Here is a 26,771-nt window from a genome sequence, read left to right as displayed (position 1 = left end):
GGGTGAGTTTAGCACACGTACAGACGCACACAGCCCACGTACACACACACAAACGATACCTGTTGTTGCAAAGTCGAGAGTTTGTGTTACCCAGTTTGGCCTTTGTGTCAGACGCAGCTACTCCCTGGGAGCAACTACCTCCTCCTATCAGCTTTTTTTTTTCCAGAGTGGGTAATAATAAAAAACACAAACAAACCAAACACTAGCTAAGACATTCAGAGGAAGTAAACCAATCCTATGGAAATCCCTCATCCTCCCCTGCCCACACACTGGCAGAAATAAAATCCCTTTAGACCTCATTGATGCTCAGTAATTTCACTATTTTTTTTTTCTTTTTTAATGAATTATTATGATGTCGTTATATATTTAATTAGATGTTCAGCATACGAACATTTGAACATCTATCACTGAGACCAATAGCGGAGTTCACACTCCTCTATTAAGTCTGCCTTGGGGAAAGGCTTGTTCAGTGCTACTGGCATCATGCATCGCAATCAGGGACGTAACAGCTGTCCACTCTCCTTGCAGCAGTACCACTTCTCTGTGCGCAGAAGACCAGTGCATGCTGTGGCATGCTTATAAAGGTCTGCTGCCGGCGAGATAGACTCCTTTTCTATTTATCTGACTGCAGCAGGTGGAGCCAAGCGGATTCAATGAAACACCAGAAGGCGAGACCTTGATGCGGCGTGACACACTTAGCTCGGGAAGAGGAGGCTCTTGCAAAACGGAAAGGAAAAACATTGTACACACATAAATCGCGTGGCCGTGTTCTCGGGGACTGGCTTTGGCTAATTGACAGACAAGAGACAAGAGAGAGAAGCGAAGCTGGAGAAGAGCCGCACACACACTGGAGAGGAATGCAACACGTAGAGACGGAAGAATCACAAAACCAGCTCCATCTACGAGAGCGGTTTCTTAAACCACAGCTTGTTCCGCCACAACACCTCAGACCAAGGCTACGGACACAAAGGACGACAGGGAGGGGACAGACTGCAGACGAAAACAAACGCACATCTCTCGACGAGGACTCGGGGGCTCAGGCACGACTTCCACCGACAGGTGTTAGACACAGAAACAAACCAGGCGGCCCATACATGTTTTGTGCGACACTCGAATGCTTAACGACAAGTCATCACACCATGCAAGCTGCTCGCTCTCTGAATTACGAGCGCGCCCATAAGCTCAGTCATGATTCCGGTGTTCACTGCTCGCTTTTTATGATCATTTTACGACCAACGCGGCGCTTAAGTTTTATTCGTTTATTCAAATTGGAAGAGTTTCGGGGAGGGGGGAGAAAAAAAAACACACAACAAAGCAAACAAAACCACCCACAACTTTACGATATGTTTTAGCCAAACAGAAAACACATGCTGTTGATTAAAGACGCCGCGGCTGAGTAGTTTCCCCTTAATGTGAACGCAGCTACTTCGAATACTAGGGGGAAAAAAGATGCTTTCTCTACAAAATAAAAGACACGGGAAGTGTAAAAAGATTGTTTAAATAGCTTCACTATGCTATCCCATTACTGCGTTAAGGTAAATGTATAATTTTGTTGCAGGTTGCACCAATAAAATCCTATTCAGATCTTGCACACACGACCAATAGGAGCGAAGACGCTAGTTTATACAGAAAACTTGTCGACTTTACTCGGGGAAGATAAAAAATTCAGTACCGCAAAATTTATTAAATCTATTTCCTCCTGATAACGGTGGTTAATATTTCAGCAGGTTCTGGGAGGTTTCTGGGGAAAGCTACCGAGCCTATAATGTTACACGGGCGGTGGGGGAGAATGGGGGAGAGGTTGGGGGTGGGAGGGGGGGATAGCCCAGTTCTGGAGATCCTTACGGCTTCCGAGGTAACCTGCCACAACTGTGAGCAGATGCGGCGAGATTTATGTTACCTTCAGGGGAACAGCAGGGGCAGAAGGAGAGTGGTCTTCGGCGAGGCATCCCCACAAAGGGCTCAACTTCCACAAGACAGAGGGGAAAGAGTGTGAGGTGGGGGGGAGGGGTGGGCGCAGGTGGGTGCGTTGGCCGGGCGGGGAGGAATGGAGGAAATAAAAGAGCAGAGACATCACGGGGACAGAAAAGAGCAGAGGACAAAGAGAAAGGAGAAGGAGCGAGGTGAGGGTGGAAATATCAAGAGGAGAAGTCAACGGGGGGACGGGAGCACTGTGATAGGGAGGAGACAAATCACCTAGAGAGAGGAGGTGGGAGAGATCAGCTGTGTGGTTGTGAGAAATGAAAAAGGGGGAAAAATCAGGAAAAGGAAACAAGAGAATACAACAAACCTGGAGCACAGAGCGGGAAAAGAGTCCCCACCCGTTTGATCCCGCGTCTGTGTTTCTACAGATAATCTTTCAATTAGGCAGCGTGTTATTTATGAAGCGGGGATTTCCGACACATATGGCCAGTGTTTGGCGCAGAACATAAGATGATTTAATCCCATTATTAAAGGCATTAGCAGCCACCAGGAGTCACATCTCGCTTGCAAATGCAGATAATTGCTCCTTCTTCGTTTAAAGAGACTCTCCTCGTAAACACTGCTTGAGCATGTTTAAACCACCCGGCTTAACGCGGTGCCAGTGTGATGACTTCTGAAGTGCAAATTGGGATTTTATTTTTTTCCTAATTTGCATCCACTCGCGACTTTCTCAAAAATTTTAAAATCATGAATAGGAAAGGGTACCTTAAAAAAAAATAGAGGAAGGAATCCTAGGACAGCCCTCGTACACGGTTTTAATAAGAGGACAGGGCTTTCAGGTTAGAGAGAAGAAGGAAGGAGGAGGGTGAAATTCTACATAATTACAACAAGGGACTATCACAGAGAGGAAAAATGGCTTTTAGTCCTTATAAACATCTCGTGGGTCCCCAAATCATGCAAAGGAAAATGGAAAAACAATGGAATAAGACACAACAGAAAACAAGAAACCTGGAGCAGACGAGGGGAAATAATCTTCCTTTTTGATCTTGCATCTGTAGTTTTACAGATATTGTCACGTATGACTAACTATGATATTATATGATATGTATCAGTAGATGGATTCAAGTTTTGGAGGAAAATTACATATATGGCCGGGGTCTTTTTCCACAGGGGCCCAATGCAGATGCAGCAACTATGCTGCCTTGTATTCAGATAACATGCCAAAACAATAGAGCTCCCCCTGGTGTCTGGCTGCAGTATAGGTCATAAGCTCCGCCCTCCCTAGTGGGCTTAACTAAAACACTTAAATACTACTAAGAATTTCTTTTTCAGGGATGGTTTCTCTTATTTCAGGTAGTTAATATAATGCCGATACATGTTTTTATTGTCCATTTTTCTTTTAAGTTTTGTTTTAGTTAGTTATTTGAAATAACACATTTCCTTGTAACTGGTGGAGGTAGAACAGAGCTTAGTATGAATCAAAGGAAAACCCAAGTGAGTCGGAACATAATGTGCAGACTCTGGCTCCAAACTCACGAGATGGCACCGCCCACATTTGGAGAATAAAAATCAAAAAACATCAGTTTGACCAATGGATGCATAGTCCATACTTATATACAGTCTATGATTGGATACCCTTCACCGTGACGCCTCCAGTACACCACAGACACACAGAATCCAGTAGCAGAGATTCAAAACTGTTTTCAATTCAGACATGGTGTTAAAAATATATATTAAAAAAAAAAAAGTTGAGCTGATGAAACAGATCAACTATTTTTTTTTTTTTTTTTTTTTTTTTTTACAGCTGCTGTAAGGTCCCCGGTCGACAAGCTATGATGAAAACCCTTGATGTATGTGCTCCTCTTAACGTGAAGTCTCCAAGCCATCTCCTGTCTAATGAGTGGCAACAACCTGCAGAGAAGCACAGGAGGTCCTGCCCAGATATGAGGAGATGTGCAGCTTCCTCCCTCCTGCTGAGGGAAACAGCCGACATGGAGTCACTACAAAGCAAACGTTGCTCTCTAAGCAAATCCCACAGAGTTCACAGCAGACATGGCGACAAAACGATGCATTCCTCTCACGTTTAAACAAACCCACAAAGGCAATAACAACCAGATACCAGGAGACGTCTCACCCAGACACCACGGACACCGTTAACGTCGACGACACCCGATTAGATACAGCAGGTGAGGTTTAAAGGTTGCAACATTGCCTTTTAGCGCAAAACACCACACATAAAGGCACACACTCTGGGAGTTATGCAACTGAGCGGGTATGAGAAAGTCAGGAGAGCCCTAGTTGGGACTACAATGCAGAACTACAGCAGCAGAGTTCTGAGGGAAAGTTAAGAGCCAAGCCAGCAGTTTAGTAGAAGTTAGTTGAGAACAGGATGCAGAACACTTTTTTTTTTGCTTGTGCATGTGTGTATGTGGGAAGTTTAGCGAATGCACGAAATGAATAAACAGTAGCTTCATAGTAAATATTCACAGCATGACTGGATGGCTTCATCAAAAGCGTTCATAATAGTAATAATAACTTCGGCTTTAAGGAAATGTTCACACTTAGACAGCTCTGTAAACTCATGATGCCGCATCACACAGTTTACAATGCAAACAAGTAGATAAGAAACATTTATATTTTTAGATGAAGGTAACGCCTAAATGTTCTTGTTCTTATTATTTTTCTTACTTGTAAAAGACAGTCTTGGGTTGGGTTGTTGGGGACTATTTTGAGCTGCAGTATAGTATCGGTTTGTACTAGTTTATGGCTTCACAGACTATGATGGACTGAGTTGAACTGCACGCTTACTCAGAACAACAGTCAAGTCATTTACATGCACACTACGATTACAAGTATGATATCTGATCAATGCAGTCATATAAACAGCATATACTGTTTGAAAAAAATCCAGATTTTTCTGAATTTAACATATTCTGCTTAATGCATGTGGAAAAATACTGATATCTAAAAACCTTCAAAGGTGCTATTTTTTTATCAGCCTCTTTCAGAAGATATTCAAAGTTAAAAGAGTCTTTTCTTGTGGAAAAATAAATAAATTAATGAACCACATAAACAACTTATATAGTCATTTTTGGAATAACTGCAAAAAACAGAATATTTTGTGCCTCACAGATGCATTTTCATTAGTTTAAGAACTTCACTGAAACTCTGAGGAGCACAGGAAGTATAATAGGATTAATTCATTTGTGTTTTTTAGGGGTGGGAATTGGCAACGACTTCACGATACGATACGTATCACGATACTTGAGTCACGATACGATACATATATTGCAATATTCTACATAGTTCACTGAGAAACTTTAAATGCAGCTTAAAAGCAGTATGACAGTGTCGGATGATAGTGATAGTTCATTGAATGAATTGCATCAAAAAACAATATTTATTCAAATTATCCATTTCCAATTTATCGCAGAAAAGTGTCTTGTCACTTAAATGTCAAAACACAGTTTGCAAACTGCACACTCTTTGTTCAGCTAATTAGTTCCTTCTTTCATTTGAAAGCCAAACTGCCTCCAAACGTCAGCTTTAGTGCTTTAGGTGCGGAAGTCTCGACCAAAACATGACCTTTTCTTTTAAAATCGAAAAAAAATATCGCGATATATATTACCATATCGATATTTTTCCCTGGTGGTTTTGGTCTTCTATGAGATACAACACAGAATATCTCCAGCTTTGAATTAGAAATAACAATTCAAATTACTTTTTAACCATTGCTATCGCAATCATCATGCTTAAACTGTGTATCAGTTTGATCTGGAAAACCACAATTTTTAATGTTCTGTAACTAAATTTCCAACAGCTTAACCGTGTTACTATTTTTATTTCGCCGTCACCGTCGGCGAGCTCCTCAGCTCATTCATAATGTTTCTCTGAAATCGAGGCTGCCTGGATTTCTGCGGTTGGCATTGTACAGTCTGCGCAGCTGAGGAGCGACAAATAAAAGTTACTCATTAATTAATTCATTCATTCATCATTCATAAGTTTACAGAGATCAAAGACGATCTTAAGGGGACAGCGTGAGGCCAAGTGTCTGAATTCTGTTTGATGTAAAAAAAAAAAAAAAAAAAAAAAGTGTCTGAACTAAAAACTCAGGAGGGGGAGGTCGGATGGGGAATGGGAGCAGAAAGTGTTGCGGAGCCTAAAAGCCAGCCAGCTAGTCAACCAGCCAGCCAGCCAGCCAACTGTGATACAGAAGATATGAGGAGTACAAAGCTCAAAAAAAAAAAAAAAAAAAAAAAAGGGAGGGAGGGGGCGGAAGGACAGATTGGGTTAGCCATTTGGTTAGTTTTAAAGCGACAGATTTGAAATACATACCGCCCAGATGCAAGTCCAGGATTTCACTGTAATTAGAATCTCCCCAATAGTCTACAATGACAGGGATATATTAGAGATAGGAGTTATTACACACGGCCCCAAACTGGGCACACAAACACACACGCACGCACACACACCACTAAATTCTCCAACAACAGCAACAAAGTCATGCATGTTATTGCAAACACACGCATACACACTGTTGCTAACACTCAGAACAAAGAGAGTCCGTTGGTACTCACCACAGTGCACAGAGCAGCCGGCTCGTGCAACACAGCAGTAAAAATGCATTTCTCAAAATAATAAGAGACTGCTACATAGATTTGCTGTATTGCTGTTTACTGGGCCAGTTCGCTTCATTTCACACAAAGCACTTTGTTCCGTTTTGTCAATTTATTTCACGATATTTGTATTCAATTTGCAGCAATTTAGTTCAAACTGTAAGAACCGAACGTATAAAGAATTCAATCTATTTGCGTCGAGGCATTTGAAACAGTTCCGGGGTTGCCGTTATGCATTTCCATCATGGCAATTTCAAAAATGATAAGATCTTAACAAATATCAGTGTGAAGTCACTCAACCACAGCAAAGGTTTGCAGGAAACGTTCTAATAAAGACGTCGTCAGCCTGCGAAACCAATTTCAATTTTTGATTTCCTCCTTTTCCGATTGCATTTGGGAAGCGTGACGTGATCCGAGGGCGGATCGGGAGTACGGCAACTCTCCTCGTTTGAGGGGCGGCGGCGTGGAACACGCACGTCCAGAACGAGCACACACACACAAATCTATGTCGGGGGACACACATTCTCCTGATGCACGGCATGCAGCTCGGACTGACGATGGCGGACGTGTTACGGACAAACGAATATCAACATGTTCTGAGATGGAGAACTGTTGCAGTGTGTCATCACAGATGGAGCCTACTTAACGGTGTCACATGTCATTAACGATAATGATCATTTAGGAAAAGGGAAAAAAAAAAAAAAAAAAAAAGGAAGACAAACTATAGTAAATCTAATACCTGATCTTCTTTTGTGCTGTTTGGGTAATGTATAAGTACCTTTATACAACCCTTTAAGAGAGTAGAGTAGTAAACAAGTTAAAACAAACATTTTATTGGATAAACAACGGAGAGGAGGGGAAAGTAGATTTGGTTAAAGTTCATTAGACGATCAATCCATGCATCCATGTGCATGATAAACGTAAATTAGGAGGGAATACACTGTATACCCTGTGAAGACAACCTCATTACTACCGAGTCCTCTTCATGCTCAAACACTGCTCCAAATAAACGAAGCATGCTACGCTCTAACAAATAATGCATCCTCCGTCTCTGAAGTATACTGTCTGTGATAGTCCCTTGTCAAGAAGGATTTAGGTTTATTACTTCGGAGAAACCAATATGTTTTGTGCAGAGAAATGTAAGTGAAGACAGCAGAGTCGAAACGATTGCAAAGGGACATGTTCTCTGGGTTATAATCTCAATCACAGATATTATGGAGCTATGGAGAAAAAAAGGCCGAACGCGTTTACAGATTAAAAGATAATCACAATTACACCGGCAACAAAAGAGATTCAATAATCATACTAACAGCAAACAGTAACAGCTATTATATAAAGGTGGATGCTTTCTCTTATTTGGGGTAATATTACAAATACGGCCACAATGAAGGGACATATTGATTTTTAAAAGAACTCTGTGCATGAATGACGAGCTTTTACCTGCTTCTCCTCTCAAAGCTTTCTCCACAGCTACACCCCTCTCCTCCAGCTGCCTCTGCTTCTCCTCCACCTGCTCCAACTGTCTCTGGATGATCTGAGGAGACAACGCAGCCGCATTATTAATGAAATGCATACGAAACATAAACGCGCACAGGCACGCGTATATTGTAAAATGGCTTGTTTATCTCACACGGGTGCGCAGAGCGATAACGACGAACATTAATTACCTTCAAGGGGAACACTCCATTTGTGCGCGAGCTCATTAAAAATAAACGTCTTCAGGCGCAACCAAAGTGTTGTAACTACAACTGTACTGAAGCCTACAAGTACAGGAGGCTTTAAAAATGTAATTTCACCAAAAAAAAAACTCCTGTGAGGTTTGTGTTTTTCAGGCACACACACTCACTTCTTGCACTCAGCTGAGGAGTCAGGGAGCCGGTGTGTGTTATTATACTCAGGATGGCGTTTAAGGAGGTGACATGGTGCAGTTTACGTGTAAATCAAAGCAAGCGCTGAACCACCACATCAGTTCTAATTAATTGTGTTTGTTATTGGAGCCAAAGTCTAAATCTCACCAACCACTATGCTCATTCACAGGTTCATAATAATATTTTGCTTCATTCTGCATATAAAAAGCCTCTGATCGGTCAGTTGGCCCACGCTGTAGTTTTTCGTTAACCACTTGATTCTGGTGGTCGAACTTTTCTCAGATGTGTTACGTGCTTAAGGCAACTTTTTGTAACTTTGCACAGAAATGTATTTCACTATATTTCACTATATACACTATTTGTTTGACAAAAATACATATTAATAAATATCACTGATTTATTCACAGGTATGATGTATGATAGGGATAATATAGAGTGAGCAAGTTGTTGAAATAACCCCCCAACAAAGTGTCCCTAGCAACGGTGAAACAAGCAGCATCCCTAGCAACGACCTGTTATATGGAGAAAAAACAGACCTTAGACTGGCTAGAATGAACGATTTAATAAACCTAATAATAATTAGTTGTAGAATAACTTTATCTCTGGCTACTTATTACACATTTTTAAGTTTTCCCAAAGACAGTATTTTGAGGAGACAGTGGTAACTGGCAGCGAAACAGCAAAGTTCTTCTAATAATAGTGATTTTGGTTTAGTAACGATGATTATAATTATACTCAAATGCAATAAATAAAGGTAACATATCTATCATGTCTCACGTTTGGAATGAACTAATCCCGTAAAAATGTCTTTTCAACTGAGCGATTTATATGACTTTAACTGTGTAGACACATCTATATAAGCGTAATGCACGCAGGAGCGAGCAGCACTGTACCGAGTTGGCAGCAGTCTATGTATATATGTCTATGATTAAATGAGCCAAAATAATTTAGTTTGAAAAGTCTTCTGCTGTAGCTTCCTCTATCACTGCTGTATGATATGTATATCTGTGCCAAAACAGCTATGGGAACTTAAAAAAGAAGTATTTTTTGCAAAAATCCACTAAAAGGAAGCGAGATTGTGGCCAGCTAAGAAACAGCTCGGTGCTGAGTCAGCGGACTGGGCCGGGGTTACGACATCCATCGCAAGATGCTTCTGACCTCAGTCCAAGAGGGTTAAGTCACAGCGAAGTGACCATATGTTAGTCTACAGACGAATAATGAGTCACCTGGGCTCTGTGCAACCTCTTGAGCTCCTCCTGCTTGGCTTGTCGTCGCGCAGCTTTCTGGACTCTGCGTGTCAGCTTAGCGTTCAGCTCTTCCTCCGTGTAGGTTTTCTGGCAGAACGACAACAAAAAACACAAAGTCAGAGGAGTCTGACTCAGAAGACTCTTACTATGTGAAGCTGGCTCCACGGCGCCCGGACCCCTCGGGATAAAAGTGAACAGAGGTGAGGGACGGCTAGCAGGTAGCACATTTAATACTTCACAAGACATCTACAGGTTATCTCCAGTACAATAAATCGCTATGGCTTCAACTTCACTCCAATAATTCTCCTTCATTTTTACGTGAAATGGCCCAAAATATGCAACACATTATATATACTGTATATTTATAAAAAAACAAAACAAAACAGAGCTGTTCCCTCTATTAGCTGAAGACGCAAAAAGCTGGCGCGAATCAGAAGAAAGCAAGAATAGCTCCGAGGGGAAACATGTCAAAGGTTTTACCAGACTGAAGTAAATACAGCGCCGCAGCGACAGATTAATATCACACCAGTCAGGAAGAGATGCAGAGGTGTCATTGTGGCAAGAAAAGTGAGCGATATATATATATATATTTTTTTTTTACAAAACAAAACAAAAAAAACAAGTGGTGTTTGAACAGAGTGGATAACCAGCGCTGACAGAGTGAGGCTTTTGCGGTCCGACTGTCGACATGCATCCAGAGCGGCCGGTCGTTAGCGTTGTGTTAGGGCAAGGCGTTACGCAGGGTGTTACAGATGTTAAACCGGCACATGTGCAGGGAGACGAGATGGTGGGTGTAGAGGAGGGGGAGGAAGGTGGGAGGGGGGGAGAGGAGGAGGAAGGGTGGGTGGGTGGGTGGGGGGTTATCAATGTATGTAATACTACCTTCGTGGCGTACGATCTCTTGAACGCCAGTGCGTGAGGGACATATACAGACTTGTGGAAGACAAAACATAAAAAAGGGAGGAAACAAACAATATACAGATGATATGATTAAATGGGTTAATGATTAAGTCCGATCAAAATTAACACAAAAAGAAAGCAAAATGGTGAGGAGGGGTAAAAAAAAATAAAATAAAAAATTAAATAAATAAAAATACAACCAAAACAGGCAATGTTAATATCCCACACCAAAAAAAAAAAACATATTTTTGTACATCTATGTTAATTAAGAATTAGTGAAACTAAAACAAGAATCTAAATCACAACTGGACGACGAGTTTTTTTTTTTTTTAACTTCTACATGAATATCTAACAATCACAACCACAGATCTACAGACTGGTCTTTGCTCTACTCCCACGGGCTCTCATTGACTCGTACGCGGCCTGCGAGGCATGATACAGATTTGACCTCCTCTTACTACGACTGTAAGAAGCCAGGATTGAGATCAATGTTTAATATTAATCGTATACGTCTTCAAAATGAAGAAAAACAAACCAGGAGCATATCTGGGCTTTACCATGTTTAATGAATTCATGCCTCTGGCCGTGAGCTCGACTCCGTCTAAAGCATCAGAAACACAATACACAGGCCGAGCAGCAGCCGAGAACATAATTTTGACTTTCAGCTTTAAAACACAACCGATGCAAATGGATTCAAATGATAAAAAGAGAAAAAAAAAAGTTTGCATTATAGAATTTTAAGTTTTGAGAGCAAACTTTAGGCTATGCTGAATAAATCCAAGCTTTTAAAGAATTCATTTCTGTTGAAATTTTTACATTAGAACGTTGTGCATTAAACATGTTGTACTTAGCAGCTGTGGACCTTCAACGTGTTTTTATTATCATGATTTGGTAATTTTTCTCTTGAGGACCATAATATATATATTTTTTCTAACATCTCTTTAAAAAGTCATGAAAAACGAATTAAATATTTATTTGGGGTTAGCCTCAAAAGCCAGAGGCAACATTTATATATATAAAAATGGATATCGGTAATTCTTAGACGTCCCATTTACAGATATTATGTTGGTGTGAAAGTCAAAATTATTTAACCCCTGCTGCGTAATACCTCCTCATCGCCTTTCTCCTTTTCCCGCTCAACCTCCGCGTCCCGCTCCCTTTCTTTATGCCTCTCTTTCACCCTCTTTTTATCCTTCAACTCCCTCCTCCTCTCCTTTTCCAGCCTCTCCTCCTTTATTGCCTCCTTCTGGATGCCTGACACTAGGTCAAAGATGTCCCCGTGCCGCTGGGAGTGGGAGAAATCATATCAACAAACGTTTTATGAAAAGCAAAAGCAAAAAACAGAAACTGATGCAGTTTGAAGCCCAAATATTGTTTCAACCGCTGTGGTCTTTCTAACGACGTTTTCCTCGGTGATGGCGCTTTTGTGAGCACGCGAACCGAGTTATCCCCCGAATTCAAACCGCTGAATGAATTGAAGTGAAAACAGAATATATTCTGCAACGAACGCGGAGATCAAAAGCTGTAGCTGTTCGCAGCTTTCAGCAGGTGATGTGCGATATCCTCGGGGTTCGCTGAACGCTCCGTTTCTGAGAAGCCGGTCTCCGCTCATTATAAAATAAAACATCCTATCAAAAAACAAGCTCTGAGCTTTCCTTCCAAGGCTATGCATGTATGAATATATAATGACAAGAGATGTGGCATGTCTAATTATGTCCCTGTTACTCACATCTGCCTTCGACTTCTGGGAGGATCTCTCCAGAACGTCGTCACAGGAGAGGTCTGAGTCCTCGGAGAAGCTCAAGTTTCTGCGAGATTTCAAGTCTGTTCCAAACAATAAAAAAAAAAAAAGACATTACATAAGTTTTCCGTTCCCTATAAAATGTGGCCTTAATTAAAACTTTCAGAAACACGCTGCATGTTTTAGCTTTACCGGAAGATCTGCTCAGAGGTGACGCCTTCTTCTTCCCCGAGTCCTGAGTGGTGGAGCTGGACGACGGCGTGCTCGGACACGACTTATCCTCCTTCTTCTTCTTGTCCTTCTTGTACCCCGAGAACACTGCCTTCCACAGCGACTTGTGCTTGGGCGGCGTCTCGTCGGCGCCGGAGAGCCTGCCGCTGTCGTTTTTGGCTTTTTTCTCCTTCTTGTTCTTGCGCGGCGAGAAGAGGGAGCTCCGCTTCTTGCTCTTGCTCGCAGACGAGCCGTCGGACGAGGCCACCGAGCTGTCCAGGCTCTTGTTGCCGCTGAAGAAGCGCTCGGGCAGAACCTCCACCTTCTTCGACTCCAGAGCTTTCACGGCCGACGTCTTCGGAGACGCGGCGGACTTTTTGCCCTTTCCTCCGGCTACATCCGGGGTCACACTCCAGGCCACTTTGGGCGAGGCACCCTTGTCCATCTCAGACTCTTTCATTTTGTTCAGCTGCTTGCTCATAGCGTCTTTCAGAGCCTGGCTTTTAACAGACTTTTCTCTGGCCCTCATTCTCTCCTCGGCTATCTCCTTGGCCTCCGGAGAGAATTGAGTTGCCCTCTGGGTCTTGGAGGCTGCGCTGACGGGGATGTTGGGTTTACCGTTCTCCATGGCTAGCGCCAGATGCAGAGGAGGCTTTTCCCTGCTGGGTTTGCTAGTGGGTGGAGTATAATACCTGTCCATGCTCGTTTCTGGCGTCCGCTCGTCGTAGGTCTCCTCCACGTCGTCGGCGAACGGAATCTCCTCCACGGTCTCCACGAAGGATTTCCTCACCTCTTGCGGCCGAGGCTTCTTCTTCTCCCTCATGACGACCGCTGGAGTCGTTTCCGGGGTTGCTTGAGGCGAGGAGATTTTCCGAGGGGCGGGTTTGGGCATAGACGCGGGGCTCAGCTGGGTTCTGGGCGCAGGAACAGGAGTCTTGGGTTTCTCTGGCTCTTTGGCACGCTCAGGCGGGAGTTTTTCCGTCCCGTTGCTCCAGGCGACCTGGTGTCTCTGCTGCCTGAGCACGGCCGGAGACTGATTAGCAGGCACGGGCGGCGGCGGACTGGACGGCGGGGTGAGCATGGCCGAGTCGGACGTGTTGTAGCTGTCGCTGTTCGCAGTCTGGCTCGTGACCATGCTGCCATTCAGGCCCAGTCCCGAGCTGCTGCTGATGTCTCTCCTATCGGAGCCTTCGCTTTTAGCCTCCGCCGGAGCGATGGGAGTGATGACCTGACCCTCGAGGGTGATGTTGAGCCTGCGGATGACGGCTCGGCCGGCGAAGGCAGGCTTCTGGTCCTCGGACACGTCCGGCGTCACGTGCGTCGTGACCGGGGTGGAGTCCTGCGTTGGAGTCTTAGCAACTGTCCTCTCTAAGATTTTGCTACTGCGGTCCAAAGGAGAAAGGCCGAGGCTCTTCCTTATCTCAGCGCTCTTCAACCAAAACTCCTCGATGATGTCTGTCTTTTTCGACGGAGTGTCTTCCGTCGAGGAGTCGGCGGACTGCGAAGGCGCGGCCGTGTCGGGTTTGGCCACGGGAGTCGAAGTGACGGCGGGGACGGGCTGGGTTCTGACGGGAGAATCGGAGGCAAGGGGCGACGAGGGCTCCTGACAGGGCAACGGCTGGGCGCAGATTGGGGAGAGAGGGTTTCCGGTGAGAGGGCAGATGGAGCGGTGGGGGAAGACCGGGGACTTAGGCGTGCGAGTCTCTGGTAAGGGGGTGGGCTGGGAGCAGATCGGCGAGACAACAGGTGACGTGATCGGCGATCTAACCGGCGGCTCGTGGGTTGGCTTGACCGGGGAGGTAACAGATGACTTGGTGGGTGAGGCTGGAGGAGATGAGGCAGACGCAGGAATCTCCAGAGGAGACTCCGCAGGCGGAGCAGGGGAAGAAGGATCCAGGACGGGAGCAGGTGAAGTGCACGGCGGACTCCTGGCGAGTGGAGATAAGGTCGTCTTCTCAGGCTTTCTTTCATCGGGTATGAAAGGATCCGCGAAGAAGCGGGTGCCAGGAGACATCGCCGGAGTTATCTGTAAAGAAGCAGAGAAGTTCGAAATGTATTAAAAAGGCCGACACACAGCCTCAAAGATAATGGGGAAGGAGTTATCTCACCTGTGTTTCAGGCTCTGTAGGTGGTTTGAGAGGGGATAGAACAGGATCTTCTTTCTGCACGGGGCTCACACTGGATGCTTCTGAATTCACAAACAACAACAACAATGTCTTTTATTTACACTCGGTCAAAACTATTAGAACAGCATCGGTTTCCTCTGGTATAGTTGGTCAGAACTTCATCCTACATCAAGATAATGACCCAAAACTTAGTCCAAGCTTAAAAACATGGAGTGGACCATGGCCTAGTCTCTCGACTTTAACCCCATGGAGCTGGTTTGTGATGAACTGGACAGAAGAGTGAAAGCAAAGCTCCCTACAAGAGAGCTTTGGGAGCTAATACAACAAACCTGGGAAGAACCATTTTAGAAAGAAAGAATGTCACAATGAGTAAAATGAGACATTAAACTGCAACATTTCAATTAAAAAAAAGAAAGAAATATTGGAGTGTTCTAAAACGTTTGAGCTGTGTGTGTAAAATGCATCACAGAGATCTAGTCAGAAGAACGGTTGGTGACACGTACCGATACTAGAGGCCAAACCCGGACTTTCTCGTGATTTCTCGTCTTCTTCGGGAAGTTCTTCGTTTGGCTCTACTTGGTGCAAACGAGCCTCCGCTTCTGCATCCGAAGGGATGTCATCTAGAAATGAAAAAATTGAAAATAATGACACATTTAACAGTTACACAGACGTATAACTTTCATTTCACTTTGATGGGGTTTAAGTTCTTCATTACTATGCTTATTATTTGTATGATTTTTGCCTCCTCACCCTGATCCATCTCTGTACCGGGCTCCATATCGGGACTGTCTGCTTCTGCTTCTAGTCCTTCATCTTCACAGGGCTCTAAAAAGCGGAAAAAGGAACTCATCATCAGCCATCACATTCATTCCCGCCATTAGTCAACAACAGCGCGAGAACATTTTCAAATCCCTAACAACCTAAGCTTCAATGAGTTTTCCTCAGACGTTCTGATTCTGAAAAGCTATCAGGACCAATTTTCAAAATTAGAGTTCAGATATTAAAGAGCTGAAAAAGAGAATTCAGAACCAGAGTCCTTTTTTTCTTCTGCAGGCAACGTTATAAAAATTTAAATAAAAAAAATAAAGGTTTTGCATACAAATTAAATTGTACATTTACATCAATAAAGAATGGGCACAAGGTAGCGTTAGAGAAAAGATTCATGCAGCCGTAGATGGATAACGTTAATGATATTTGTTAGAAGTCAGCCAGTAAGCAAAACCTTTTGAGATAATACTATTTCTCCCCAAATATAACTGGAAAACAAGTGCAAACGGTTACTTCATGCAGTTTAGAAAAAGGAAATATATATGTATTTCTGCTCCATGCACTAAATTCACCAGGCAGGATATTAAAGAACATCTGATTCTAATGGGCCCGATCTTCACTAAGCCTGCACCTCAGCTCAAATGTATCTGTAGGACCCTTATTCCATTCATTCAAGCTTTTAAACACAGAGAGAAGAGAGATTAAGTATGAACCCTCTACCTACTATACATCTATATTATACATCTATATTAAACTTGGCTTAGTGCTCTTTATAAATATACATTATTGCATTCAATATTAAGCTGTAAAAATAATACACAGGTTCAAATATGTGCATCAGCAGGATGGCCATGCAACTGCCCTATATATGTATGTGTGTATATATGTGTGTGTGTGTGTGTGTGTGTGTGTGTGTGTGTGTGTGTGTGTGTGTGTGTGTGTGCATGTAGGCAATTAGGCAATTTTGGCTCAGTAGTTAGCTGAAGCTAATATTGCAGAATGCATCTTGAATTTCACCTGTGGGCTAAATAGGCTCTCGGCCAATTGCGTGATAGAGACGGGGCCTACTGTGGACAGGAGGCTTTGATTGACAGGTATCAGCTAGTGTGTATGAACCAGTGTGCTGTTGAGATCTCTGGATGAGTTAAGTGCTGACTGAAAGATCAATTTATTCCTTTATTAAAATATGTTGATCTGAGCCTGCAAAGTTTTCATGTAAATATATATATATGTATATATATTACATTACACAGCCTTATTATCTGAACTTGGTGCCATCAACTGGTTAGTCCACAAATATAGTAACAGTAATAGCAGAGTTAAAATCACAGCAAAGTCTTTTCAAATCTGAAAACACATTATTTGAAACATTGCCATTTGAAACATGGAGAAAGAAAAAAATACATTTTAAAGGGGTAAACTGAAAAGTTTGGTTGTGAAAGGTGAAATAAAAAGGTGCCGATCCCATCGTAGGCGAGTGAAACAGCCTTGCAGCGCGCATGCTTGTGAGTTCACTGGCCTCTGCACGTGTTTCTGCATGCTCCAGGAAAATGCCAGCCAACACAGAGACAGACAGAGAGACAGACAGAATACGAGTCTAAGGCGGGATGTCGAGATCCCATTCTTAAGTCTGAGCTACCTCCAGACATGGACTCCAACCAGACTCTCACTGCCTCGTGTCGGGCGGATGTGTGGGCGGGGGCTACATTCAAACCGGAGGATTCGGAACAATGAGGGATAGATGGCAGGGAAATAACAGTGAAGCAATTAGACACATGGGAAAGAACATAAAAGCAGAACATAATCAAAAACGGAACTGACGAGAGGGTTATGTGGTGCGCCGGGGTGTGGCTGAAACGTTCGCCCCCAGAGGAACGATGACGACGCTAAATGACAAATTAAAAAGCTGAACACAAAATTAGACATTCCGAGAGAAAAAAAAAAAAAAAAAGCAACTTTACAAAAAACGTACAAAAATCACAGATAATGAAAAGGTGTGTTAGTCGAGGGGGAGATGGATCCTCCTGTCGCAGACACAGACGTACGAAAACAGAAGAGCAGCAGCCACACTGGTGAAATGAGACACGTCGGTCCTTAAACCCGGGCCAGGCCGTCCCGGGTGCACAGCACCTCTGGGTGGTTTACCTGTGGAGGAGGGCTGCGTGAGCTCAGAGGGGTGGGAGAGCTGGGAGGCCGAGGCCAGCTGGCCATCCTTCTCTCCCTCAGAGTCCAGGTGTGTTCTCACCAAACCTGGAATGGCGAAGGGATCCACAGGCTGCAGGATTTGTTGGATTTGCAGGTTCTTGGCTAAATATATGTCGCATTGTTGTGTGTTTTTTTTTTTATTTTTTTATTTTTTTTATTTGTTATGAAGTGATTAAGGAAAGGAGAATCAGACAAAGAGAGGCAAGGGTAGTCGTCAAAGACAGAAAAGAAAGAAGAGGGAAGAGGACAAAAACGAAAGAGAGAGAAAGAAGAGAAACAGTTACATGGTGGCAATGGAAAGTCATCAAAGATAAGAGGAGGAGGGAGGCTGCATGCAGCACACTGCAAAAAAAATAAAATAAAAAGTCAAACCATAAAAATGAGCCTTGAATATATATATATATGTATATATATGCAACGCTAAAGGAAGAAAAGAGTTGTACCACTCAATACCAAACCATAACCGCGGCGCCTGAGGGGGAAAAAAACACAAAACATCTCGGAGAATTTATCAGATTAGTACTTCTAAGCCATACACAAAACCAGAGGTTAAATGGAATGAGATTCACAGTAAAAAAAAAAAACAAAAAAAAACACACAACATCTCTTAAAATGGAACAAACAAATCCAAACGCAAAAGCCACACTCTCATCCTAGAAGCCCTTGAACATAAAAAAAAATAAAAAATAAAAACCCAAACCAGCCAGAATTAGATCAAGTTCAAAGTGACTGCAAAAACATCCGCAGGCAGTTCCGTTGCTACCTTTAAATGTACCAACATCCTCTTCATCTTTAAGGTACTTCTCCAGCCAAAGGCCTGACTGGAGCTCTCTATCCCAGGGGCAGTAATCCCCCTCTGCCAGCAGGGGAAGACAATGGCCCAAACCAGACACAAAAAAAAAAAGAAAAGCACAGATACATACAGAAGAGGTGTATGAGGACACGGGGGTGGGAGGGGGGTAATGAAGAGGAGGGGGGTAGAAATGGAGGAAAGAAGACGGTGACGAGGAGAACAACGGTTCAGACACAGACATGACACAGATTTTGACAAAAAGCAGATGGAGTTCTGAACTGTTCCTTAAAAAAACGGGGGCAAACGGACGCTGGACAGGACGTAAAGACAGAATAAAAGAGAGGTAATCACATGGGACAAAACATATTTACCATCGCTGGACTCCTCATCCTCTTCCTCCTCTTCCTCCTCCTCCTCCTCCTCCTCTTCGTCCTCCTGCTCCTCCTCCTCGTCCACCTCGTCCACATCGTCCACCTCGCCGTCTCTGCCGACCACGTCGACCAGAGCTTCGTCCTCTCCCTCCTCGCCCCTCAGCTTGGCGTGGAGCTCCACCGCCTCCTTCCAGGGGACGCCGCCGAGGTCCGAAGGGCTGAGAGGCTGCTCCTCCACCTCCTCCACCTCCTCCACCTCCTCCTGATCCTCCTGCTCGTCCTCCTCCTCCATGTCCGACTCTGAGCTGCTGTTGGGATGAGCGGAAAGGAAGCGAAGACAAGAGGCAAAGTCACGGCAGGAAAACAGTAAAGTAATAAAGTTTGGAAGCAAGAACAGATTGATGATGATTATTCATGATTATCATATAAAGAGAAACTTAGCAGAAGACATTTTAACTATAATTATCAGGTATTTGAGTTTATCATATACGAGGCATTTGCTCTACAAGAGATATTTGTGTGAAAACTCTCAAAAGCCAAAGCAAAGAGTTAAAGTGAATAATTTTTGTTTGCACTGAAGTTCTTGCAAGTTTTCTCAGCTCCAAAACTCAGCCCTTCTTCTCTTTTGCTGACATTTATTCAGTAATAACATTAATGTACACCTAAAGGTAAACTGAGGAATACGGTGCAATAAAATAATAAAAGCAAACTCTGATGATGCCTTAAATACATCGAACTCATGCCGGTTTTTATGAAAGGCTTTGTGAGCGTATTCTTGTGTAATGTATGCACATATTTTTTTATGTGTTCTTCTTTATTTGTTTCACCGTTGGCAAACAAGGCCGAGAAAGAGAAAAGCTGGACATGGTCACAATAAACCAGGTGAATGAATGTTACCTGGAGCCCAAGTCGGCGTCCGTGCCCTTGTCCAGGACGCTGCTGAGGTTATGCTCCGCCAGCGTCTCCTCTGGCACCTCCTCCAGCTCCTCCTCCCTCTGCAGGGACAGCCGATAGTTCTCCAGCTCGATGCGCTCTGGAGTCCCACGCAGCCGCTTGGGGAGGCTCGGCTCCTGCACGCCGTTCACTTCCGGGACTGACCAGGGAGCAGAGGGGCAGTGAGGTGAGGGGGGGTGAAATTAGAGGACAGAGAGGAAAAAAAAATGCAACTGAGAATCAACTGTATCCAAAGCAAGAGCCATGCAGAACTCTTCAGGACATGTCCAACTGCACTCATTACTGGTGAATATTACTCTGATAATAGATGGAAAATCTGGAAAAGGTTTGTGTGTGAACTCATTAGTCTAGTAAAATATGTTATGTATTTACTCACATCTACAGTCAGATAATGTCAAACCATTTGGTGTATTTTAAAAGGACAAACTGACAAGGAGACACCGATTTAAGATCTAGTACCGAATTTATTGCATTAGAATAAATAGAGCCAACACACACAAATAGGTTTAACACTCTAAAATAGTTCTATATATAATCAAATATACACGCTTGGTGCCTTGCCTTATTCCCATCCTGAGAAGCGAATCTTAAAACTGCTTTTTTCATTCTTTTTTCTTTTTTTTTTGCTAAAATGGAATGAATCAAACTGAGTTTTAGTTTTTTACAGGAGTTTTTCACACTTGTCATCTCTCCACACCACACAAGCGGAGGCGAATTTGGACAAAATGACGTCTTAAGCCGTGAAAATACCACTAAAAAGGATTCGTGAGGCAATGGAAACGTGGCATTTGATAAAGTGTCAAGTGTCAAGCACAAAGTTTTAAGTTAAAGTAGTTGCTCTTCCTCGTCCTAACCCTGACATTAAAGGACTGAAGCGACGCCACAAGCTAACAAGTGCACTGCTTGTAGCTTTCCAGTGAATTCAGTATTTATAATTACTAACATCAATACTTCTATGATAAACAAATATTTTCATTTAACATGTGTAGTCTTAGTGATTTCAGTCAAATATAACGTGAGCTTCTTTTTTTTTTTTTTTAATACACCATGGTGCATACAGTGATGTACGTATATATTAATTAATCATTTAAAGGTAATTTAAACAGTGTTACTACGGCATTTAATTACTGAGTCACTATCTCGTTTTATAATCCTACACATGCCACACGGTGCAGCAGGTCTACACTTTACTTATTTAAATGATCTCCTTTGATTTTCTGCCGAGCTCACCGGTGTAGCCACTTCTGCGGTTTCGTTTAGATGCGCTACGTTAAGCCAATGCAAGAAGTTGGAGGGATGCACGAGAAGGTGCGACAGGGGAGCGAAAGTCACAAAAGAACGAATCACAGGCACCGATTCAAGCACTGGTTTTAAGACGCTCTGGTCGGAGGGGGGAAAGGTAAAGCTCACAAAAGCAGCGATACAGGCACTTCATCACAGTCAGATAACTACCACTAGAGTCAGCGCAGGAAACGGGGTTACAGAGAGGAAGGAACACATCACAGAGCAGGCATTAAAACAAACACGTCACAGAGGAGGAGGTAGAGCTAAGAGACAGCGAGTCACAGGCCACTAGAGGTTACAGTCACAAAGGAATAAAGCTTGGCTCTTCATTAAAAAGAAAAAACAGGCAGGCAAACTACGTTTAAAGGCAGATTTTAACTTGTGTCGCCATAAATTATGTTTTGAAGTCACATTAAAACCAGAACAGGAAGCCGAGTTAAACGAAGGGTTAATGCTGCCGCCTGCAGAGCTGACCAGAAGGAATCAGGATCAGCGCTCCTTAATTTCCAAGCCAAGGAAAATCAATAGATTTCAGATGCACCATTCACTCGTAAAACAAAGCCGCCAGAGCACAGTTTAACGTCTTCTGCCAATCACGGGTTATAAAAAAAAAAAAGGGGGCTGCTAACAGAATGAATGCTGCATCCTCAGGAAACAGATCAATCACCGGGCACAAAGAATCGCAAGATTTACATGAAAACTTCGCAGGCTCAGCGAGTCAGTACAACCTAAATCTATACAATCCCACGGCTATTAGTTGGCAAAGAGGGGGAAAGGAATAAATAGAAGAGGGGGGAAGAAAAAAAAAAAGGAGGGACAAGAGAGCCATGCTAGAGGAGGTTGAGCAGGACATTGATGGTGAAACAGCAGAAGAGGTAGATGCAGTAGGTACACAGGAAGGGAGAATCTAGGGGGTTGTGCGCCACCTGGTGGCAGGTCCAGGAGAGTGTGCGGCGGAGGGTGCGCAGCGGGACGCTCGCGCCTTTGGCCAGGCGGCAGGGCGCAGACGCCAGGGCTAGAGAGGAAAGTCGGGTACCTGAGGGTTGGAGCTCGGCCGCGGGGCCCGCTGCCGCCATCGTCCTGCAGGGGGCGTCTACGGTCGCCGTGGGAGTTTGGGGCGCCTGGTTCTCCTGCGAACAGACAAAAAACCACAGCTAGAGGTTAAGTTAAAATACAAGTGATCTCAGAAGGTTCAGAGCACAAGCAACAGAAAATTATACGGTCTGCTTTCCACATTCATTCAACTCGAACTTGATTTCCTGCAGGATTTAGTGGAGTAAAGAGAAACAAGTACCTTGGCTGTGATTGGAGCAGGAGAGGGAGCAGGCCTCTTCCTCTGAGCATATCCAGACAGACGGTAACAGTAGTGGGGCTTGCAGTAAAATTTCCCTGAGGAGCAGAAGACACACATATAATTCAATTCATAAATAAATAAATACATGCAACACAGATCAGATTGAGAGTCCACGGGCTAAATCTGATCTGCAGAGGAAGATTTTGTGTCATTCAACGTAAAAAAAAAAAAAAAAAAAAAAAAATCCTTTCTGTCTCAGTTCAGACCAACTTGTGGGTTTTTTAGTCCCACGGCCGACTCTGAAAAACAGCTTCTGTGTCAAATTGAACAATCTGTTGCCTGTCTCGTGGCACAATAGCCACCCCCCAGGGGTGAAAAATATGTATCTCATAAGACTTCACTCCACCACAGAGGCTCTACAGTACAACGCCTCAGAGCTCAGCTGTATACACTGAATACCATTATTGAAAAGCTGTTGTTTGTACAGAAATGAAACCAGGCTGATAAAAATCTGCTCATTTCAGACTGTGGGTCAGATTCATGAGTGGAGCGTGTGGTTCCGATAAGGCCACTGGGGGGCGCCAAAGCTGAACACAATCAAAATCTATAAATACTGGTTCACAAGTTTAATTCAATTTGTCTAGATTTAGAAGTCACACACAGATCAGAATATGCTGCAGGTGAAACATTTAAGGGGTCAATATACAATTGTGGGACTTTTTGAGTCGATATTTTGTCTGTTTTCAGGCCTAAAATCAACATGGCCGCCTATAACCACTCACCACATGGCATTTTTATAGAAAGATTCTTCTAAATTTTATAAATTAAGTTGAGTAAAATGAAATTGAAAGTAATTTATGAATACACTGTAGTAACACCGTTGACATGTGATAAATCCAAACTTGATTCACACGCTACTTTACATTAAATAAATAATGAAGAGGAGGAAGAACAAACCTTGGAGCAGGTCATGTGATCTGGATGTAATGTATTTGTAATGGGTAACGTAGCCAAAAGTGATTTCTAAGACAGATAAAACTTGATTTTTACCATTTAAAATTTTATATTTTGCCAAAAAAAGAAACATCTGTCATGATTATCTCAACAAAGAGTTAAAACAAATCAAAACAATTGTGAATAAGCCCATTTTATTATTGTTTAACCAATTAGAAGGTGGTTGTTATTAAATGTAGATGGTTATTCAGTTGATATTTTAGTAATATCTAATCATTTTCTTATTAACCTCCTGAGACCCTGCGTCCTCATATGGGGACATTAGGTTTTAGATTCGTGGTAGCTTCTTATTCTGCTTCATTTAGACCCGTTGTCCTCGTAAGTGGACGCCTTTATCTGCCATCTAGTGGTAGCAAAGGGTCAATAGACAAGTCGGTGTAAAAAAATGATAGCATGATACAGCGAAATCTTTATTTTACTTTTATTTTTACGGTTGAAACTTGTCTTGAGATGCGAATTTAACAAATTCTGTCAGTAGTAACAAGCACCCATTTGAGGACGCTGGGATTGAACGTCCTGCTCAAAGATGATGTTTAATTTTTATAATTCTTAGGAGAAATTAACAGCATAACAAACAAAACCTCAGGTCTCAGGAGGTGAATACGTGCTTGTTTCCACAATAAATAATTATGGATTTTGTAAAGGTATGATCATAATAATCATAAAAAATGTATGCAAGCTATGTCCCATAGACTTCAAATGTCCCATAATTATATATTGACCCCAAGAAAGCTTTTCCCATGGTAAAGACTTGCCGTCCTCCACGTCGAAGGCGTATGAGGAGAGTCGCAGCGTTGTGCCGCAGTAGTCGCACTTGAAGCAGCTGCGATGGAAGAACTTCCCCTCCGCGCTCAACCTCTCCATCACGTACACGCGCTTTCGACAGAAGAAGCAAACGTCGCTGCCTCCGATGTTGACGGGGAACTCTTTTCTGAGGGAGCCCTGCAGGGTGGAGACAGAACTGAATCAGTCTTTAGAAATCAAAAGAAAATAAAAATAAAGGAAGCGTTTGGGAGAGGAGAGGAGAGGAGAGGAGAGGAGAGGAGAGGAAGGAACTCATCAACACCACTGAGTCATTTACGAGCACAGAGTTTACACCAGGCCGCTACAGGTGACGGTTATTATAAACCAGAACCAAATAAAAGCAAGTCAAAGGTTGTTAATCAACGGGAATGAGGATCTACAGTGACAGGTTTAGCAAACACACACTCTGCAGCTAGAGGGATCCAAGTTAAACCGTGACCACACAGCACTGTTATAAAAACCACACGCTCTGTATTTTGTGCAGCCACATGCCTTCTACCTTCTACCCTACGGACAGCTCGCTTACCAGATCCCTCCTTTCAGGAACGTGCGGGAGCTTGGGGCCTTCCTCAGATTGAAGCTGACTGGCTATCTGCACAGCCAGCGAGCTAACTCCCCCTGTGTACATCCTTACATAGCGCTACCAACAGCATTAGGACGGGACAAATAAAGAAAGGACAGGTGGACACAAGTTAGAGATGACGGATGAAAAGGAAAGAGCACGAGAAGCAGAAGGAAGAAAGAAAAGCAACGAGGGCTTGAACACATGAAGGGGGTGGGATAACATCTAAGAGGGACTTTAGATAAGATGAAGCAATGTTTCCATGCTTGACCGAGCGCTTCGAACCGAACACAGATTAGAAAAACAACCCCAGAGTTAATAGAATAATTTCAGCCTTATTAGATGTTCAATGACACTACAACACATGCTCACCCACCTATGTAAAGCAGAACTCATACTGAACTCCGGAGATGCAACGATACACTCAACTCACGATACGGTTTACGATACTGGGTTAACGATACGATAAAAAAAAAAAACAGATTTACACATTTAACAGAACGAGTTTGCAGACAAATTATGTTTAATCTTTAATAATTTCTTGGACAAAAAACACATTTCTGAGGTAGGACTTCAAACTATGCAATGAATGCATATTTAAAAAGTATATATATTTGAAACTACAAGTTATATTTTCTCAAATTAAAGAGAATCCCTTTTTATTTCTCTGAGGCAGCATAAACTGTCCAATACAGTGCATACGTCCTCTTCTTAAAGGTGCAACTGAAATTATATTTTATCTTAATAAATTAAAAAATGCACATTAAAATAACTACATGAGTAATACAAATAAACAAAATATCTTCGAATAAACAAACGAAGCATTAGTTCCTGCTTTGGGATTTACATGATGTGTCCTGTCTGAATAACTGACAGTGACCAACGAACGCAATTATTATTTTTTTTTTTATCACTAGTGATTTATGTGCAGTGCTACCACTATATATTTATACATAACTTTCAATTTCAATTTATTCAATTATATATATAATATTTAGAAGAATCTTTTTGTAAAAAAAATGCCATGTAGTGGTTGATTTTCGGCCTTAAAACAGCTAAAATGTGATTAATTATAGTAACTATGATAAACTCAAAAAACCCCACAATATATTAACTCTCTCATTTAAATCAAGATTTTAAGATTTCAACCTCCAAAAGCAGCTTTTTTTTTCATCCTTTTACTGGGGAAGAATTGAGGTCACATATCGTATGAGGCAAATCTAAGATCTCATGAATTACTGCGGATAGATTTGAATACATTCCCTGTGCTGTCATCCCATTAGCACGGCTAAAACTGTATCTTTGCCACAGCAGGAACTACACTTGTCAACATGGGAATTACACTAGATGACTTTTATTTTTTTTATATATATAAATGTTTTTTTTTTTCATTTTCTGCCAAGCTGCTCTTCCAATCCAAAGCAACCACTGTACTAGGGGAAATTAATGTGGGATTAACAGTTCAAACATGCACCAGCTAAGAACACTTTGATATCAGTTCAAATAAAGTCACAGTCACAAGAACAGATTACTCACCCACATATCAACCATGCTAAAAAAAAAAAATAATAACATCGCTTTTAAAGTGGTGCGACTAAGTGAGACGATGCAGCTTCCTGACAAACCAAGTGCGGGTTTAGTGCTTCACCACACCCCATTCCTTCAAGCATGAAACGACTACCTGTCTCAAGGCGTCAGAGGTGGAAGCGGGGGAGTCGGGGGGGCTCTGGGATCGGGCCAGGTGCCACTGTTCCATAAAAAAACGCGAGGGCTTTTTCTTAGGCTCCACCGAAAAACAGGGAAAGGGGAGAGTTGTCAAAAGTACAGTAAATTAAAAAGGCAAATTTTATCTCATATGAACACCTGCTACTATGACTTCACTCCATTGATTATTAAAACACAACCACGTGCAATCGCTAGTTTAATTTAAAGTCCCCATGAAAGTGTTAGGGAAGTGCTATTGGTGTTGATGAAGGGGGCTGAAAAAGGCTTTATGTACTTGTGCGCTCGTCTGTCGACGGTGTCTTTTTTTAACAGCTAGATTCATTTTTGTTTTCTACTTCCTGCTTCACTTTGCACAGTGACGACTGA

At 42.8% G+C, this 26,771-nt stretch overlaps 1 protein-coding gene across 22 annotated transcripts in view; it reads right to left on the bottom strand.

Moving 5' to 3' along the window:
* The window catches only part of mical3a (microtubule associated monooxygenase, calponin and LIM domain containing 3a), a 93,607-nt gene that overhangs the window by 4,447 nt on the left and 62,389 nt on the right, over positions 1-26,771 (bottom strand). For 6 of the 22 annotated variants that reach the window (XM_047596200.1, XM_047596199.1, XM_047596198.1 and 3 more), the window contains 21 exons: positions 26,362-26,463; positions 24,645-24,758; positions 24,070-24,256; positions 22,301-22,395; positions 22,043-22,136; positions 19,666-19,861; positions 18,769-19,076; positions 18,368-18,460; positions 17,545-17,706; positions 17,039-17,101; positions 15,382-15,456; positions 15,135-15,251; positions 14,614-14,693; positions 12,488-14,531; positions 12,284-12,378; positions 11,663-11,839; positions 10,537-10,587; positions 9,634-9,741; positions 7,980-8,073; positions 7,279-7,329; positions 6,259-6,309 (listed from right to left, as the gene is read on the bottom strand). In XM_047596200.1, coding sequence (XP_047452156.1) covers positions 6,259-6,309; positions 7,279-7,329; positions 7,980-8,073; positions 9,634-9,741; positions 10,537-10,587; positions 11,663-11,839; positions 12,284-12,378; positions 12,488-14,531; positions 14,614-14,693; positions 15,135-15,251; positions 15,382-15,456; positions 17,039-17,101; positions 17,545-17,706; positions 18,368-18,460; positions 18,769-19,076; positions 19,666-19,861; positions 22,043-22,136; positions 22,301-22,395; positions 24,070-24,256; positions 24,645-24,758; positions 26,362-26,463 — 4,357 coding nt within the window. Of the gene's footprint in view, positions 1-1,900; positions 1,967-6,258; positions 6,310-7,278; positions 7,330-7,979; positions 8,074-9,633; positions 9,742-10,536; positions 10,588-11,662; positions 11,840-12,283; positions 12,379-12,487; positions 14,532-14,613; positions 14,694-15,134; positions 15,252-15,381; positions 15,457-17,038; positions 17,102-17,544; positions 17,707-18,367; positions 18,461-18,768; positions 19,077-19,665; positions 19,862-22,042; positions 22,137-22,300; positions 22,396-24,069; positions 24,257-24,644; positions 24,759-26,361; positions 26,464-26,771 lie in introns of all 22 variants that reach the window. The other 16 variants (XM_047596218.1, XM_047596219.1, XM_047596220.1 and 13 more) reach the window with 14 other exon arrangements.

The sequence above is a fragment of the Mugil cephalus genome, chromosome 10 (genome assembly GCF_022458985.1).
Source record: "Mugil cephalus isolate CIBA_MC_2020 chromosome 10, CIBA_Mcephalus_1.1, whole genome shotgun sequence".
NCBI lineage: Eukaryota > Metazoa > Chordata > Actinopteri > Mugiliformes > Mugilidae > Mugil > Mugil cephalus.
The sequence above is the reverse complement of the archived record's forward strand: the minus strand, read 5'-3'. Positions and strand labels throughout refer to the sequence as shown.